General features: G+C 30.5%; 1 protein-coding gene across 1 annotated transcript in view; it reads left to right on the forward strand.

Moving 5' to 3' along the window:
• Window positions 1-14,453, forward strand: part of LOC123007677 — a 32,166-nt gene that overhangs the window by 6,055 nt on the left and 11,658 nt on the right. The window contains exons 5-36 of the mRNA XM_044403089.1: window positions 3-87; window positions 137-218; window positions 273-441; window positions 492-687; window positions 1,623-1,900; window positions 1,950-2,131; window positions 2,178-2,501; window positions 2,547-2,625; window positions 2,683-2,973; window positions 3,080-3,084; window positions 3,749-4,390; window positions 4,438-4,749; window positions 4,796-4,979; window positions 5,155-5,311; window positions 5,356-5,437; window positions 5,492-5,663; window positions 5,716-5,911; window positions 6,322-6,599; window positions 6,649-6,830; window positions 6,877-7,200; window positions 7,245-7,323; window positions 7,380-7,636; window positions 8,127-8,128; window positions 10,644-10,652; window positions 10,697-12,041; window positions 12,089-12,248; window positions 12,297-12,471; window positions 12,522-12,796; window positions 12,845-13,029; window positions 13,083-13,256; window positions 13,308-13,454; window positions 13,504-13,767. Coding sequence (XP_044259024.1) covers window positions 3-87; window positions 137-218; window positions 273-441; window positions 492-687; window positions 1,623-1,900; window positions 1,950-2,131; window positions 2,178-2,501; window positions 2,547-2,625; window positions 2,683-2,973; window positions 3,080-3,084; window positions 3,749-4,390; window positions 4,438-4,749; window positions 4,796-4,979; window positions 5,155-5,311; window positions 5,356-5,437; window positions 5,492-5,663; window positions 5,716-5,911; window positions 6,322-6,599; window positions 6,649-6,830; window positions 6,877-7,200; window positions 7,245-7,323; window positions 7,380-7,636; window positions 8,127-8,128; window positions 10,644-10,652; window positions 10,697-12,041; window positions 12,089-12,248; window positions 12,297-12,471; window positions 12,522-12,796; window positions 12,845-13,029; window positions 13,083-13,256; window positions 13,308-13,454; window positions 13,504-13,767 — 7,292 coding nt within the window. The remainder of the gene's footprint in view (window positions 1-2; window positions 88-136; window positions 219-272; window positions 442-491; window positions 688-1,622; window positions 1,901-1,949; window positions 2,132-2,177; window positions 2,502-2,546; window positions 2,626-2,682; window positions 2,974-3,079; window positions 3,085-3,748; window positions 4,391-4,437; window positions 4,750-4,795; window positions 4,980-5,154; window positions 5,312-5,355; window positions 5,438-5,491; window positions 5,664-5,715; window positions 5,912-6,321; window positions 6,600-6,648; window positions 6,831-6,876; window positions 7,201-7,244; window positions 7,324-7,379; window positions 7,637-8,126; window positions 8,129-10,643; window positions 10,653-10,696; window positions 12,042-12,088; window positions 12,249-12,296; window positions 12,472-12,521; window positions 12,797-12,844; window positions 13,030-13,082; window positions 13,257-13,307; window positions 13,455-13,503; window positions 13,768-14,453) is intronic.

Raw genomic sequence — 14,453 nt, forward strand, 5'->3', positions numbered from 1 at the left:
AGCACCATGCAATCAACTTAAGAGTCAGCTTAAGACTAAGTTTATTATATACAAATATCTACAATATGCAACCAAGCATACACATATGTATAACACCAACTTAAAAATTACTAAATAGTATAATTTTATATTTCAGGTGCTAGTATTTTACGTATGATTAATCATTTCATGGACGCTATAAATTTTCAAACCGGGGTTCGCGAATATTTAAGAGATAAGTATGGATGGTATTTCTTAGTGCAACACTGTTTATCAGTAAACTCAAATTACAGCAAGTATGGACATGCCGAACCAAAACGTTTATGGAATGCTTTACAAAAAACAGCTAAAGGTTTACCACCTAATATTAGTTTGGCTCAGGTAGTAGAAAATTGGATTGTTAAACCAGGTTATCCCGTATTAAAGGTCGAACCTGTTGAAAATAATGTTTCTATATCACAGGTGAGAAGTTATGACCTAAGTGGAAAAAAAATAAATGTAATACATTTTAGAAGAGATTTTTAATTTCCGGAAACTTAAGTAGTGATGATAAATGGTATGTCCCAATCAGTTACACAACATCACAAGATCCCAATAATTTTGAGAAAACTTCGTTAAAGGCCTGGTTGCTGCCAAGTAATGATTTGGTTCTTAATAATGTGCTTATTGGAAAAAATGCTTGGATAATTCTGAATAATCTACAAACAGGTGACATATAAAACAAACACATATCAAAAATGTTGACAAAAATGATTAAATGTTATTTGTAAGTATGTATGTACTTAGATGAAATGACAACACAGCGTGGCTTCCCTCTGAATTATACACGGATATTTTCTTAACTCTGAACATAGTCAAAACACGTTAATCTATTGGAGGATGCTACTGCTATAATGCCTGTCTGCAAGCGAAATTAAAAAATAGTTGTGTTTAAATGTAGACAAATAGCAAAATTACAAGCAAGTATAGCGGATCTTAGTTTATAATAAAAAACATATTACTTACAGCAAACATTTTACTGAAAACATAAATTGTTACTTCGCTTAATATTTTTTGCCATTTTTGAAAATGCTGCAAATACGAATAACAATATAAAAAAAATAAGGAACAAAACTTCAAAAAGTCATTTAAAAAAAATCCAGGACACCATATCTCTATGTGCAACCGTTTAGGTTAAAATTGTTTTTTTAGACATGTCACCACCGCACGAAAGCATTTTTTGACTGCCTGTAGGACTGGTACCGTTGACGATAGATGTATGCGGACTTTTTTTAAAATATTAAAATTTTTTCTAACATTAATCGTATTCGCAGCGTTTTCAAAAAAGCAAACATTTTTATTTTGTTATTTTAAATTATTGTTTTCAGCAAAATTTTTGCTATTACCTTATTTCGTACTCTAAACAATTTAATGTTTTGTGTGCTTGTAATTTTTTTATTTGTCTTATCATCAACTTTAGTTGAATAAAACAATTATTTATTTTGTGGCTGTTAAACTGTATACACACTACATAGACTTAGAATGAGAGCAGTGCATTGTTCTGTACTTTTTTAAACTGAACATAGACTATGTTTAGAGTCCCGATATATTAGATATTATTAGAAAAACATGTAAATACCTAAATAATTACTGTTTTTTTTCAGGTTATTACAGAATCGAGTATGAGGGTACTCTCTGGACCAATATTAAAACCGCTCTGTTACAAAGCGAATTTAGTGGCATTCATGAAATAAACCGAGCACAAATCATCGACGATTATTACAGTTTTGCAAAAGCCGGTATTTACTCCTACTCCGAATTCTTGAATCTTATTAAATTTCTAAAAAATGACACTTCCTACTATTCGTGGCACTCGGCATTTTCTGCGTTTTCTGACATGTTGTCAAACATAGGAAATAAAACAATTTATCAACATTTATCGGTATTTGTTGTTTATTGTACCTTGACACATTTAAATTATGTTTTCCTAGCAATATGTCCTGGATACAATGGGTACTCTTTATAGTTCCGCACTATTCAATGTTTCAAACGAAAAGGATCAAATATACTCACTTAAACAAGAACTGGTGATAAAATGGGCTTGCAAATTGGGTCTTAAAGATTGTGTAAATAATGCTGTCGCAGTTTTCAAATTTTATAAAAATTCAAAAAAGTGATATCATTTTGTTTTGTTTAAAATTTGATTTAAAATTTTTTAGGAGACCAGATAAAAACTTGAGATCTGTAGTTTATTGCACCGGTTTGATGCATAGTACTGAGCCAATAAAAGATTGGAAATACGTCTGGAATGATTTGAAGACGATGAGACTAGCAACTGAACAAAACGTACTTTTGTCGGCTCTGGGATGTGCTAAAAATGAATATGTGCTTAACAAGTTTTTCAGTTATTCAATTGATCCTAAATTGAAGGTTAAAAACATAAACATCTTTTCAGCATTTTTCTATGTATATTCAAGAAATCCTGAAAGAGTAGACATATGTTTAAAGTTTTTGCTTACACATTACAAGAAAATATCTCAGTAGTATGTGTTTTGTGTTTGTACTATAAAAAGTAATTTAGTTTCTAGTTACGGTAGCATGAATGAGGTCAGTGCACTGCTTAATAATTTGGCTAATAGATTCACACGAAAAGATCAAATCCACAAGGTTTGTAAATAGAGTAGTACTGCTGATTTAATCTAAGTACTGTTTTGAAAATTTCAGTTAAACACTTTTCTTAATATTGCTGCCAAATTGCCTAAAAGTTTTGTAACTTCAGCACGTGCAACTCTCTCAAATGCTTTGGTTAAGTTAAAAAAGACTGAAAAACTCGAGAAAGAATTATCATGCTATTTTGGACTTGGTGAAATGAAAATAACGCCCTATACTATAAACACCACAGATATACTCAAAAACATTCCAACAACGACAAAAGCTCCAAAGAAATATAAAAATTTGGGAACGTCTCTAGAGCCAGGAATTCTCACCTTGATTACCATATTATTCACTCTGCGGTAAATTTTTAAAATACTGTTATATAAAAAATCATTTTTGAATAAATAAAAGTTTAGTGTTTTAACAATTCGTTTTAATCATTCTTTTGATATCAATCAATTTATAGCGTTTGTTAGTTGCAATAAGATTTATATAAGATGTTAGTATTTAGTTAGTATTATCACAATGACTGCATACTGTATACTCTATATGTATTGTTCTTAGCACCACAAACTCTAATAAAATTCTTTAAAAAATAATGTAACAACTAAGAAAAATCAAGAAAACTTTTTGGATATTGCGCTGATAAAGTTAATGTAATACGAGCAACCGAAAAAAAACACCATGTAGATATCTTCCATTTCAAAATCAGTTATTAATTAGTTATTAATCACAATGTGTGTTTATGTATTGTTAAAATTTTTCAATAATTATTACGATATAAGCAACATTCTACAGTAGGTATGTGAGTAACCGTATAGGAATTAAAACCAAAAAAATGTTGATTTTTTAATCAAGCATCATTCTATAGTATGTGAGTAACCGTATATGAATTAAAATAAAAAAAAATGTTGATTTTTTTATCTGCAAAAATTAAAATAACTGACAGAGGTGGCATTGCAATGAAATAACAAATGTTACTGACATATAAACATCATATAAAGAAAATCGGTTTTTCATACACAAATTTGTGAAAAACTTCACAAGTATATTTCCTTATCAGTCCTGAAGGGTTATATACATAGAAGACACTTTACTCGCATTTGTGATAATAATTGCAGCAAGAATAAAATAGGTGTTACCATAAAATGGAACTTTCAAAATGGTTACGTTTTATAATTTTGTTAACATACTCCCAATTTGTCGTACCAATTGAACAGAAACAAACAGTTAAGTACCGTTTACCAAAAGATGTTGACGTTTTCAGCTATGATATCAAACTGTTTCTTCAAAAAGATATTTTTGAAACTAATGTATTCACTGGGAACGTGACAATTAATTTCACAATGGTGCGTCCTACCAACGAACTTAAATTACACGCGAATGGGATTAATATCACCAATGTTTCAATTTCAACAATGACGTTTAAGCAACAGGAGGTCGTAAATAAAGATTTTAAAAGTGATCCTGTGACAGATATTTTTACAATTATAACAAAGGATTATCTTTTAAAAGAATCTACTTATAAACTTGAAATAACATATGAAGGGAAACTAAGAACCGATGAACATCTAGGCTTTTACAAAAGCTCATATACGACACCTAATGGTACTCAAGTGTTCTTAGCTACGACTCAGTTCGAACCAGTTTCAGCTCGTAAAGCGTTTCCTTGCTTCGATGAGCCAAACTATAAGGCTGTTTTTAAAATGGAAATAAGACATTCGAGTCGATATACAGCTGTTGCAAATACTGTCGGTACTTCCAAAGTTGATGAACAGTGAGGCATTACCATGTTATAAAATTTTATTTCATAAAATTTTACAGAGACAATTCTTATACAATGACGACTTTTGAGCAAACTCCTAAAATGTCCACCTACTTGATAGCTTTTGTTGTCTCTGATTTCACTTGTGATGAAGAATCTATTGATGGTGTAACTAAACATTTTGTATGTTCAAAAAACGAGACTGCGCCAATTCGAGAAATTGCAGCTAAAACCGGACCAAAAATAATAAAAGTTATGGAAGAATGGACTGGAATTAAATACAGTGAGTTAGGAATTACAAAAATGCACCATTTTGCTATTCCTGACTTTCAATATGACGCAATGGAAAATTGGGGACTGGTTACATATAAGTATTAATTTTTCTTTAAAGCACAAATACTAAATTTGGATTTGCAGAGAAACAGGATTGTTGTGGGACAAAGATGAGTCTCCTAACTCTTATTTACAAGATCTCAAATTGGTCATTGCACACGAAGTAGCCCATATGTGGTTTGGAAATTTTGTTACGATGCATTGGTGGTCAGATACTTTTCTAAATGAGGCTTTTGCAAGATACTTTCAATATCATGGAACAGCAGAGGTATAATAAAACAAATTTTAGATAGAGGGAAAATGTTATTTGGTTCTTTTCTCTTAAATAAATAAACAATTTAAGAGAGAAGAAAGAAAAGAACCCTTATCTAAATATCGATCATTCACAAAAATGGTACAATTAATAAAAACAATTTTTGTCTCAAATTTTGCTAAAATTGTAGATTGAGCCTACCTGGGAGCTTGACAAGCAGTTTGTAGTAGAATGTCTTCATAAAGTTTTAGCTAGTGACTCATCAGCAACATCTAAAGCTCTTTCTAGTCCGGTCTCTTCACCAGCAGAAATTCTCACTCGATTTGGTGGAATTTCGTACAACAAAGGTACCATCAATTTAAAAATTTCTAAATATAATTTTATATATTAGGTGCTAGTATTGTGCGTATGGTTCTTCATTTTATGGGAGTTACGAATTTTCAAACCGGAGTTCGCAAATATTTAAAAACAAAGTATGGATTATACTTTTTTGTGCAACACGTTTCATTGATAAATTCAAATTATAGCAAGTATGGCAATACCAAACCAAAAAATTTATGGACTGCTTTACAAGAAACAGCTAACGGTTTACCACCTAATATAAGTTTGACTCAGGTAGTAGAAAATTGGATTATTAATCCCGGTTATCCAGTACTAACAGTAAAAATTAAAGGGCATATTATTATTACTATTTCACAGGTGAATTATGTTATAAGTTTGAAAAAAAAAATAATTTCAAAATACATTTTAGAAAAGATTTATAACTTCTAGGAATTTAAGTAGTGATGGTAAATGGTATGTCCCAATCAGTTACACAACGTCACTAGATGCAAGCAATTTTAAAAACACTACAGTAAAGGAATGGTTGCTACCAAGTAATGATTTGGTTCTTACTAATGTGACTAATAGCACAAATGCTTGGATAATTCTGAATAATCAACAAACAGGTGACATACAGCCGCAAAATATTTTGATAATCATGTCGCTAAAATAAGTTTGTTTAAAAATAACATTGACGACCAAAATAATTATATTGCACGCGACTGTACAAGACAAGCTCTTAAAACACGAGTGATAAAATGTAGATGTAGGCACTTGGATAAAATTATAACTCAGAGTGCCATCTAAATCATTATTTACTGTACAACATACAGGTTGAGTCATATACAAGTAAGTATAAAGTACGGAACCAAGCAGTTTTTTTTAATCATTTGCCTCCAGAAAATAATAATTAATATAAATAAAATTAATATAAAAAATGTGATTGTATTTTAAGGGTTTTTATTATACTCGTAAATGACTCAAGCTGTATATTCTTATAAAAGATACAATATCACTAATTACTGCTTTTCGTCAGGTTATTACAGAATCCGTTATGAAGGTACTCTCTGGACCAATATTATAACCGCTCTGTCATTAAGGGAATTTGATGGCATTCATGAAATAAACCGAGCACAAATCATCGATGATTATTACAATTTTGCAAAAGCCGGTATTCACTCTTACTCTGAATTTTTGAATCTTATTAAATTTTTAAAAAATGACACTTCTTACTATTCGTGGCACTCGGCATTTTCTGCCTTTTCCGACATGTTGTCAAACATAGGAAATAAAACAATTTATCATCATTTATCGGTACTGGTTGTTTATTACGCTTTGACACCTCTAAATTATGTTTTTTTAGCAATATATCTTGAATACAATGAGTAGTCTTTATAGTTCAGCCCTATTCAATGTTTCCAACGAGACGGACCAAATGTACTCACGTAGGCAGGAACTGGTGACAAAATGGGCTTGTAAATTGGATCTTAAAGATTGTGTAGATAATGCTGTCGTAGTTTTTAAGTCTTATAAAAATTCGAAAAAGTGATATCATTTTGCTTTGTTTTAAATTTGATTTAAAATTTTTTAGGAGACCAGATAAAAACTTGAGATCTGTAGTTTATTGCACCGGTTTGATGCATAGTAATGAGCCAATGAATGATTGGAAATACGTCTGGAATGATTTAAAGACGATGAGACTAGCAACTGAACAAGACATACTTTCCTCGGCTCTAGGATGTGCTAAAAATAAAGATGTACTTAACAAGTTATTCCGTTATTCGATCAATCCTAAATTGAAGGTTAAGAACATAAACATTTTTTCAGCGTTTTTCTATGTATATTCAAGAAATCCTGAAAAAGTAGACATATGTTTAAAGTTTCTGCTCACAGATTACAAGAAAATATCTCAATAGTACGTTTTCCTGTTTGTATTACCAAAACTAATTTAATTTCTAGTTACGGTAGCATTTACTGGGTTAGTTCTCTACTTAGTAATGTAGTTAATAAATTCACAAGAAAAGATCAAATCGATAAGGTTTGTAAATAGACTAGTACTTCTGATTTAATAATATACTGTTTTGGTAATTGCAGTTGAACACTTTTCTCAATACTGTTGGCAATTTGCCTAAAAGTTTTGTAACTTCAGCACGTGAGACTCTCTCCAAAGCTTTGACTAAGTTAAAGAAAACTGAAAAACTCGAAAAAGAATTATCATTCTATTTTGGACTTGGTGGCATACTTAAAAAAGTTCCAACATTTAAAACGACAAAAACTCCAAAAAAATATAAAAGCTTGGGAACGTCTCTAAGGCCAGGAATTTTCACTTTGATTACCATATTATTCTCTTTGCAATATATTTTTTAAATCAGTTATATGACTGTTAAATATAAATAAAAGTTGACTGTTGTAGTAACAATTCGTTTTAATCATAGATAATTACCTATTATTAATCAATTAATCAAATCCCCCCTTATTAACTCACCGGATTTTGGTAGCATTCATAAACTAAACTGAGCACAATTAATTGCCAGCTATTACAACTTTGCAAAAATTGATATTCACTCATACTTAAAGTTTTTTAGTCTATTTAAATTTTCAAAAAATGATACTTTGCATTTTTTACTATCCGTGGTACCTACTCTGCATTAAATGCCTTCATCAATATGTTAGAAAAAACTTGTGTTTTTTACAAATTTTTTTTCAACACTAATATTGAATCAGAAATTTTATAAAATTCAGAAATTGTTGTAAAGAAATTTGTCAAAGTAATATCAAAATTGACAAAATGCCAAAAGAAGAGTAGTGTATAAAATACGTTGTGATTGACTACAACATAAGAGGTAAGCTTAAATGCACCCAAGAGATAGTATAAGATATTGGTGTTGGAGAAGAAAATATCTTCAAGGAGACAGGATAAGAACTTGAAATGTGTGATTTATTGCACCGGTTATTGATCCAAAGAATGATTGTAAGTTCGTATGCAATGATTTGAAGACGACAAGTCTATCAATTAACAAATCTTACGTTTGTTGGCTTTTGTACATATGTGTTAAAAATAAAGATGTGTTTAATAAATATCTTAGTTTATCAATTGATGCTAATTAGAAAATTAAAAACCAAGACCCTCTTTCAGTTATTTTCTCAATTTCTTCAAACAATCCGAAAGAAGTAGACATGCATAGCTTTTGATTTTCTGCTCAAACATTATCAAGAAATATCTAATAATAAACTGTATGTATTTACTATTTCGACTACCAACACTAATTTTACTTGTAGTTACTAGTTACAGTACCTAATACAAACACAGTTTATCTGATTATTAAAAAATTTCAGTTCTTGAAGAAGACCCACGATTGGACTGAAAGTTTTGCAATTTCAGTACATACATCTACATATAAATGTTGCTTTAAATAATTTAAAATGATGATAAATTTGGAAATTAAGGTTGTCATCCTACCTTAAAGGTCACCACTGTGCTACCACAAAAACAGAATTTCCAGCGATTAATGTAGATGATAACTCAAACTTTTCTATCATCGGAAATTGTGACTCCCATCACAACACTACTCTTGTTGCAGTATTTTTGTTAAGTGCCTTGCAATTTGCAAAACATCATTCCTAAATAAACAAAAGTTAAATTTTATAACATTTTCGAATTCTTTTGAGCTCCACTTTACAGGTAGCCACAAAAGCAAAACAATATTCAATTTTCAAATCAAGGCGCATTCACCAAAAATTATAATCTGAACATTATATTTCAATATTAGGCTGCATACAGAGTTATTCATAAATATGAAGCAATATTTGAACCTCAAAAATGACCTATAAAATGATGTTAATTTAAATAATAACTCGTGTCCTATCTCTACTGATAAGAATTTTACAGCCTTCGGAATGTGGGTATGGAAATTTGATTTTTTTGTAATAACTTTAGAACTATTTAACCAAATATTGTAAAATTTGGAACATTTCCCTGTGACAACATACCCTTTAAACTGGTAATCACGAAAACCGGAAACATCCACTCAATTTCCGGTTCCAGCAGTTGCAGGTCACATTTTCTGTGTTTTTCCATTTTTTTTGCTCTCTTAATACCAGTTTTTTATTGCCCAAATCGATAGAGTAATTAATTTCGATTAAAAAACGCAAGCCTTTAATACCCCTAAAATGGACCCTTTCAAAGATATTTTAATTTAAACTAAGGACTGCACAACGCTGAAACCAAAAAGTAGGGATTTTGAATGGATGATATCCTTGGTAACAAATGACCATGGTCTCACTAATCGCTGTCAGGCATCTGTCAACTTTGACATTGGACGATTATTAGACAATTAATCGCAAATATTTAATAAAAGAGTTTACCTCAGATTCCAAACATAACTTAGAATAAATCCAAATGGATCTCGTAGCATTTAATTCATAAAAAATTCACAAAAATTTATTGTCAAAGTTAACAGATGCCTGGCAGGGATTTATGTGACCATGGTCATTGGTTGCCATGGATATCATTTATTCAAAATCCCTATTTTTTTATTTCAGCGTTGTGCAGTCCTCAGTTTAAATTAAAATATCTTTGAAACGGTTCATGTTAGGAGTATTAAAGGTTATGCGTTTTTTAATCGAAATTGATTACTCTATCGATTTGGGCAATAAAAAATTGGTGTTAAGAGAGCAAAAAAATGGAAAAACACAGAAAATGTGACCTGCAACTGCTGGAACCGGAAATTGAATGGATGTATCCGGTTTTCGTGATTACCAGTTTAAAGGATATGTTGTCACAGGGAAATGTTCCAAATTTTATAATATTTGGTCAAATAGTTCCACAGTTATTACAAAAAAATCAAATTTCCATACCCACATTCCGAGGGCTGTAAAATTCTTATCAGTAGAGATAGGACACGAGTTATTATTTAAATTAACATCATTTTATAGGTCATTTTTGAGGTTCAAATATTGCTTCATATTTATGAATAACCCTGTATATCAAGTAATACAACAAGACCGTCGTGTTCACTACGTTTATCTCGTGAAATTTCAAATAAATATAAAATATTATGTTAAAAAACAAATACGTTGAATTGCAATAATTTCTCACTTAAAAACGACAGTCTATACCTAGTTAGTGATGGCCAAAATATTGCATAGAATGTCGCCAAAAAACAGTGCCACAAAATTGCATTTTTTGAAACTGTTTTCATTTACACAAAATGCTCATTATGACACCGAAAAATAAATATTGAATTACTTTATTGCACCATTGTTACAATTAGATTAATCCAAGAATAAATAAATACACAAACATCTTTGAGGGTATATATACAAGGACATCATGTTCACACAGAATTTGTAAGTGAGTTCATTTCGGTACGTACTTCTTCTTTTCCTAGTTGTATTTACAATTAAATTAGTTTTAATCATTTTAGAATCAATAATGGATGTAAAACAACTGATTTTTTTTTTAACTGCAACATCATTATGCAATGCTCTACAAATTAACCGACTTGATAAATCTGTAGTGCCAATTAATTACAACATTCATTTAGCATTCAATTCAACTTTCGTTGAAACCAATGTATTTGCAGGGAAAATAGAAATACGTATCAATGTTTCAAGTACAATTGATGTAATTAGAATACATGCAAGAAATTTGAATTTAACATCTTGTAAAGTAGATGGAAATAATATTTCTATTTCTAATATTTCTATTTCTACTAACAATAGTGGTGAAATTTTGCAAATCAATTTACCAACGCCTCTTGACCAAAACGAATATAATTTGACCCTAACTTACTATGGAAATGTAAATATTTATGATTTGCAAGCACTATATAAAAGTAGTTACAAAAATGGTAACCAGACTGAGTACTTTGTAGTTACACACTTGCACCCAATGCATGCCAGACGACTTTTTCCTTGTTTTGATGAACCAGACTTTAAAGCCACTTTTGAATTAACAGTAACTTATCCTAGGGGCTATACAGTTCTATCAAACACTTCACCAAAAAAAAAAAATACTATAAGTAATGATAGTATTTTAGAAACAATCGAGTTTGAAATTTCACCAAAAATGTCAACGTACTTGTTTGCTTTGGTTATTTCGAAACTCACTTGTACTTATTCGCAATCTGATGGAATTCTATATAACGTATGTTCAAGACCTGGTACTGAATCACTAAGACAGTATGCACTGATTATAGCACCAAAAGCCGTAAAATACATGGAAAAGTTTACGGGAATATCGTACAATTTCAGTACTATTAAAAAACTAGATTTAGTGGCAGTACCTGATTTGGAAGTCGGTGCAATGGAAAACTGGGGTTTGATTACTTTTAAAGAAACAGCACTGCTTTGGGATATGTACCAGCCTTCAAACTACAGGCAAAAAGTTGCAAGTACTGTGGTCCACGAAATCGCACACATGTGGTTTGGAAATTTAGTTACGATGAAATGGTGGTCTGATGCTTTCCTAAATGAAGGTTTCGCAAGATATTTTCAGTATTTTGCAACAGCAGAAATAGAGAAAAACTGGGAATTGGACAAACAATTTGTTATTGAACAAGTCCAAAGTGCCTTGATGGCAGATTCGAGAAATTCATCGCTGCCATTGTCGTCAGAAGTGACCACATTTGGGGCTGTGGCTGCAAAATTTGATGTTATTACATACAATAAAGGTGCTAGTATTATTCGCATGGTAGAAAGTATTATCGGGACTAAAAATTTTAAACAAGGGTTGCAAGACTATTTGCAAGAAAAGTATGAAAATTTTGAGATTAAAACAATTTTACACTTGTTATTTTTAGTAAGTTGGGAAGCACCACGCCAAATCATTTGTGGAGTTGCTTAGAGAAACATGTTAATTTATCGTATTCTCTTAGCGAGAGGATTAAAAATTGGACGATACAAGCCGGATTTCCTCTCCTAGAGGTGACAAATAATAACACAAACATTATTATCACACAAGTATACTACTAGCTAATTGTTTGTCCAGGTTTAATAAAAAAATTTCAGCAACGATTTGTGCCGTCTGGTGCCAATTTTACAACAAAGTGGTACGTTCCTATCACTTATTCTACTTCAAGAAGTACCAACCAACAAAACTGGTTAACTCCAGGGAAAGATTTGGTACTTAATGTTTCACTTTCTAAAGATGCAGACTGGATAATAATAAATAGTTCACAAATCGGTTCTTTTAACTATGTTTGTATTTTTTAATTTTTTGATTTAATGTTGCAGGGTTTTATCGCGTTTATTATGACGATGACTTATGGAAAAGAATTGAAGTTGCTCTTAAAAAAAATCTAAATGCTACTGATGTACTCATTAGAGCCCAAATCGTTGACGATCTTTTCAGTTTTGCTATGGCTGGTAACATCTCGTATGTAAAACTGCTGAACAGACTTTCTTTTCTCAAATCTGAAACTGAGTTCTACCCTTGGTACTCCGCCTTTAGAGGTTTCGAATCAATCTTATGGAAAATAAACGATCAAGAAATTAAAGAAAAATTGATTGTAAGCATGAAAAAGCATGAGTTTGTTCTAATTTATTTATTATTTCAGAATCACATACTTGAGCTAATGATGAAATTGTACGAGTCTGTGCCGATTTTAGCCGTAGATAACAAAAACCAAATGTACGCTCTTAAGCAATCATTGGCATTAAATTGGGCTTGCAATTTAGGTCATTCTAAGTGTTTGCGAAATGTGGAACAACTGTTTAATGCTTATCACATCAAGGGCGTTAGGTACTATCTACTTGGTAAAAATTAACGCTAACTTTTGATCACTCTGTTTTTAGTGTACGTCCAAATTTGAGGTTCACCACCTATTGCACAAGATTAAGACGTGATAAATCATTAGATGTCTGGGATTTTCTTTGGAACAAATTAATAAATGGAAATAAGGTTGCCAGTGAAAGAGAAATAATTTTGAAAGCTTTAGGTTGTAGCAACAATGAGAATAGACTTGAAAAGTATTTATTTGTTATAAATTGAATTAATATGACGCTAAAACACTTTTTTAGATATATTGCTGCGGCAAGTGATGTTAATTCGGAAATACCAAGACAATACACTTCATTGGTTTTCAATTCAATTATCAAAAACAGCCCTGTAGGTTTTAATGTAACGTTAAAATTTCTCACTAATAATTATACAAAGATATCTAAATAGTAAGTATGCAATTACTAAGTCAAAAATATTTTTAAATAAATTGTGTAGCCACAAAGATGAAACCATCGAGTCTATTGTGCAAACTTTGACAAATCAGATAACAAAACGAACACAAATTGAGGAGTTGTATGATTTTGCTAAAAATAAAAATCTAACAATGAGCATTGAAACAGCAGAAGTTAATTTGCATCTTTCAAATAAAATTGAAGCCGACCTAAAGCAATACTTTTCAAGTGGAGGTAAATCGAATAGAACAATTTTGTTGTTTGTAATATTATTCGTGATGTTCTGTTTTTCGAATCAGTATCTTTTTTAACATTGATTCTGGAAAGAATGAAATCTTTGCAGAAAAAATTATTAAGTATCCAAAAAGTGACTAATTCACATTTCTGTGAACTTGTACTTATAAAAACTAAATATTTTAATAAACGAATCAAGAGAGAGTGGTTTTATTTTCATCCAGTTTATTTCTATCCCAAAACATAATTAATAATATTAATTATACCAGCGTGTAATGAAAAGATGGGGACAAAGAGTAACCTGAGATTCCCCAGGTCAAAATTAAGTAATTTAACCAAACTCATCTCTACAATAATTGCACCGTTTAAGAGTAAAAGAGGATGGCAATGAAATTATGTGTTTTTTTGTTTATATTTAACATAACATTATTGTTAACTAACACAAACATACATATAGAAATTAAAACTTAAAAAAAAATTAATACAATTTTAAAAACAATAATAATAAATGGCCAACGTTCAAAATTTTGAACTGCGCCCCTTAAATTTTTAGCTTCTACAAAAATGTTGGAGTTTTTTTGTAGCAATGAAAAATATTCAGGAAATTTAATAATAAATAGACTTGAGTTATTAAAAAAATTAAATTAATATCGTAAAAAAATACCTAAACTGATATTTAAAATAATGTATTATTTACCGTGAAATACAATCCACAGTTAAATTAAATATTATATATGCAATATTAACAAAATTTTATAT

Source organism: Tribolium madens, unplaced genomic scaffold (assembly GCF_015345945.1).
Source record: "Tribolium madens isolate multiple individuals breed KSU strain unplaced genomic scaffold, Tmad_KSU_1.1 Scaffold_3;HRSCAF=73;Tcas5.2_LG2, whole genome shotgun sequence".
In the NCBI taxonomy this organism is placed as follows: Eukaryota; Metazoa; Arthropoda; class Insecta; order Coleoptera; family Tenebrionidae; genus Tribolium; species Tribolium madens.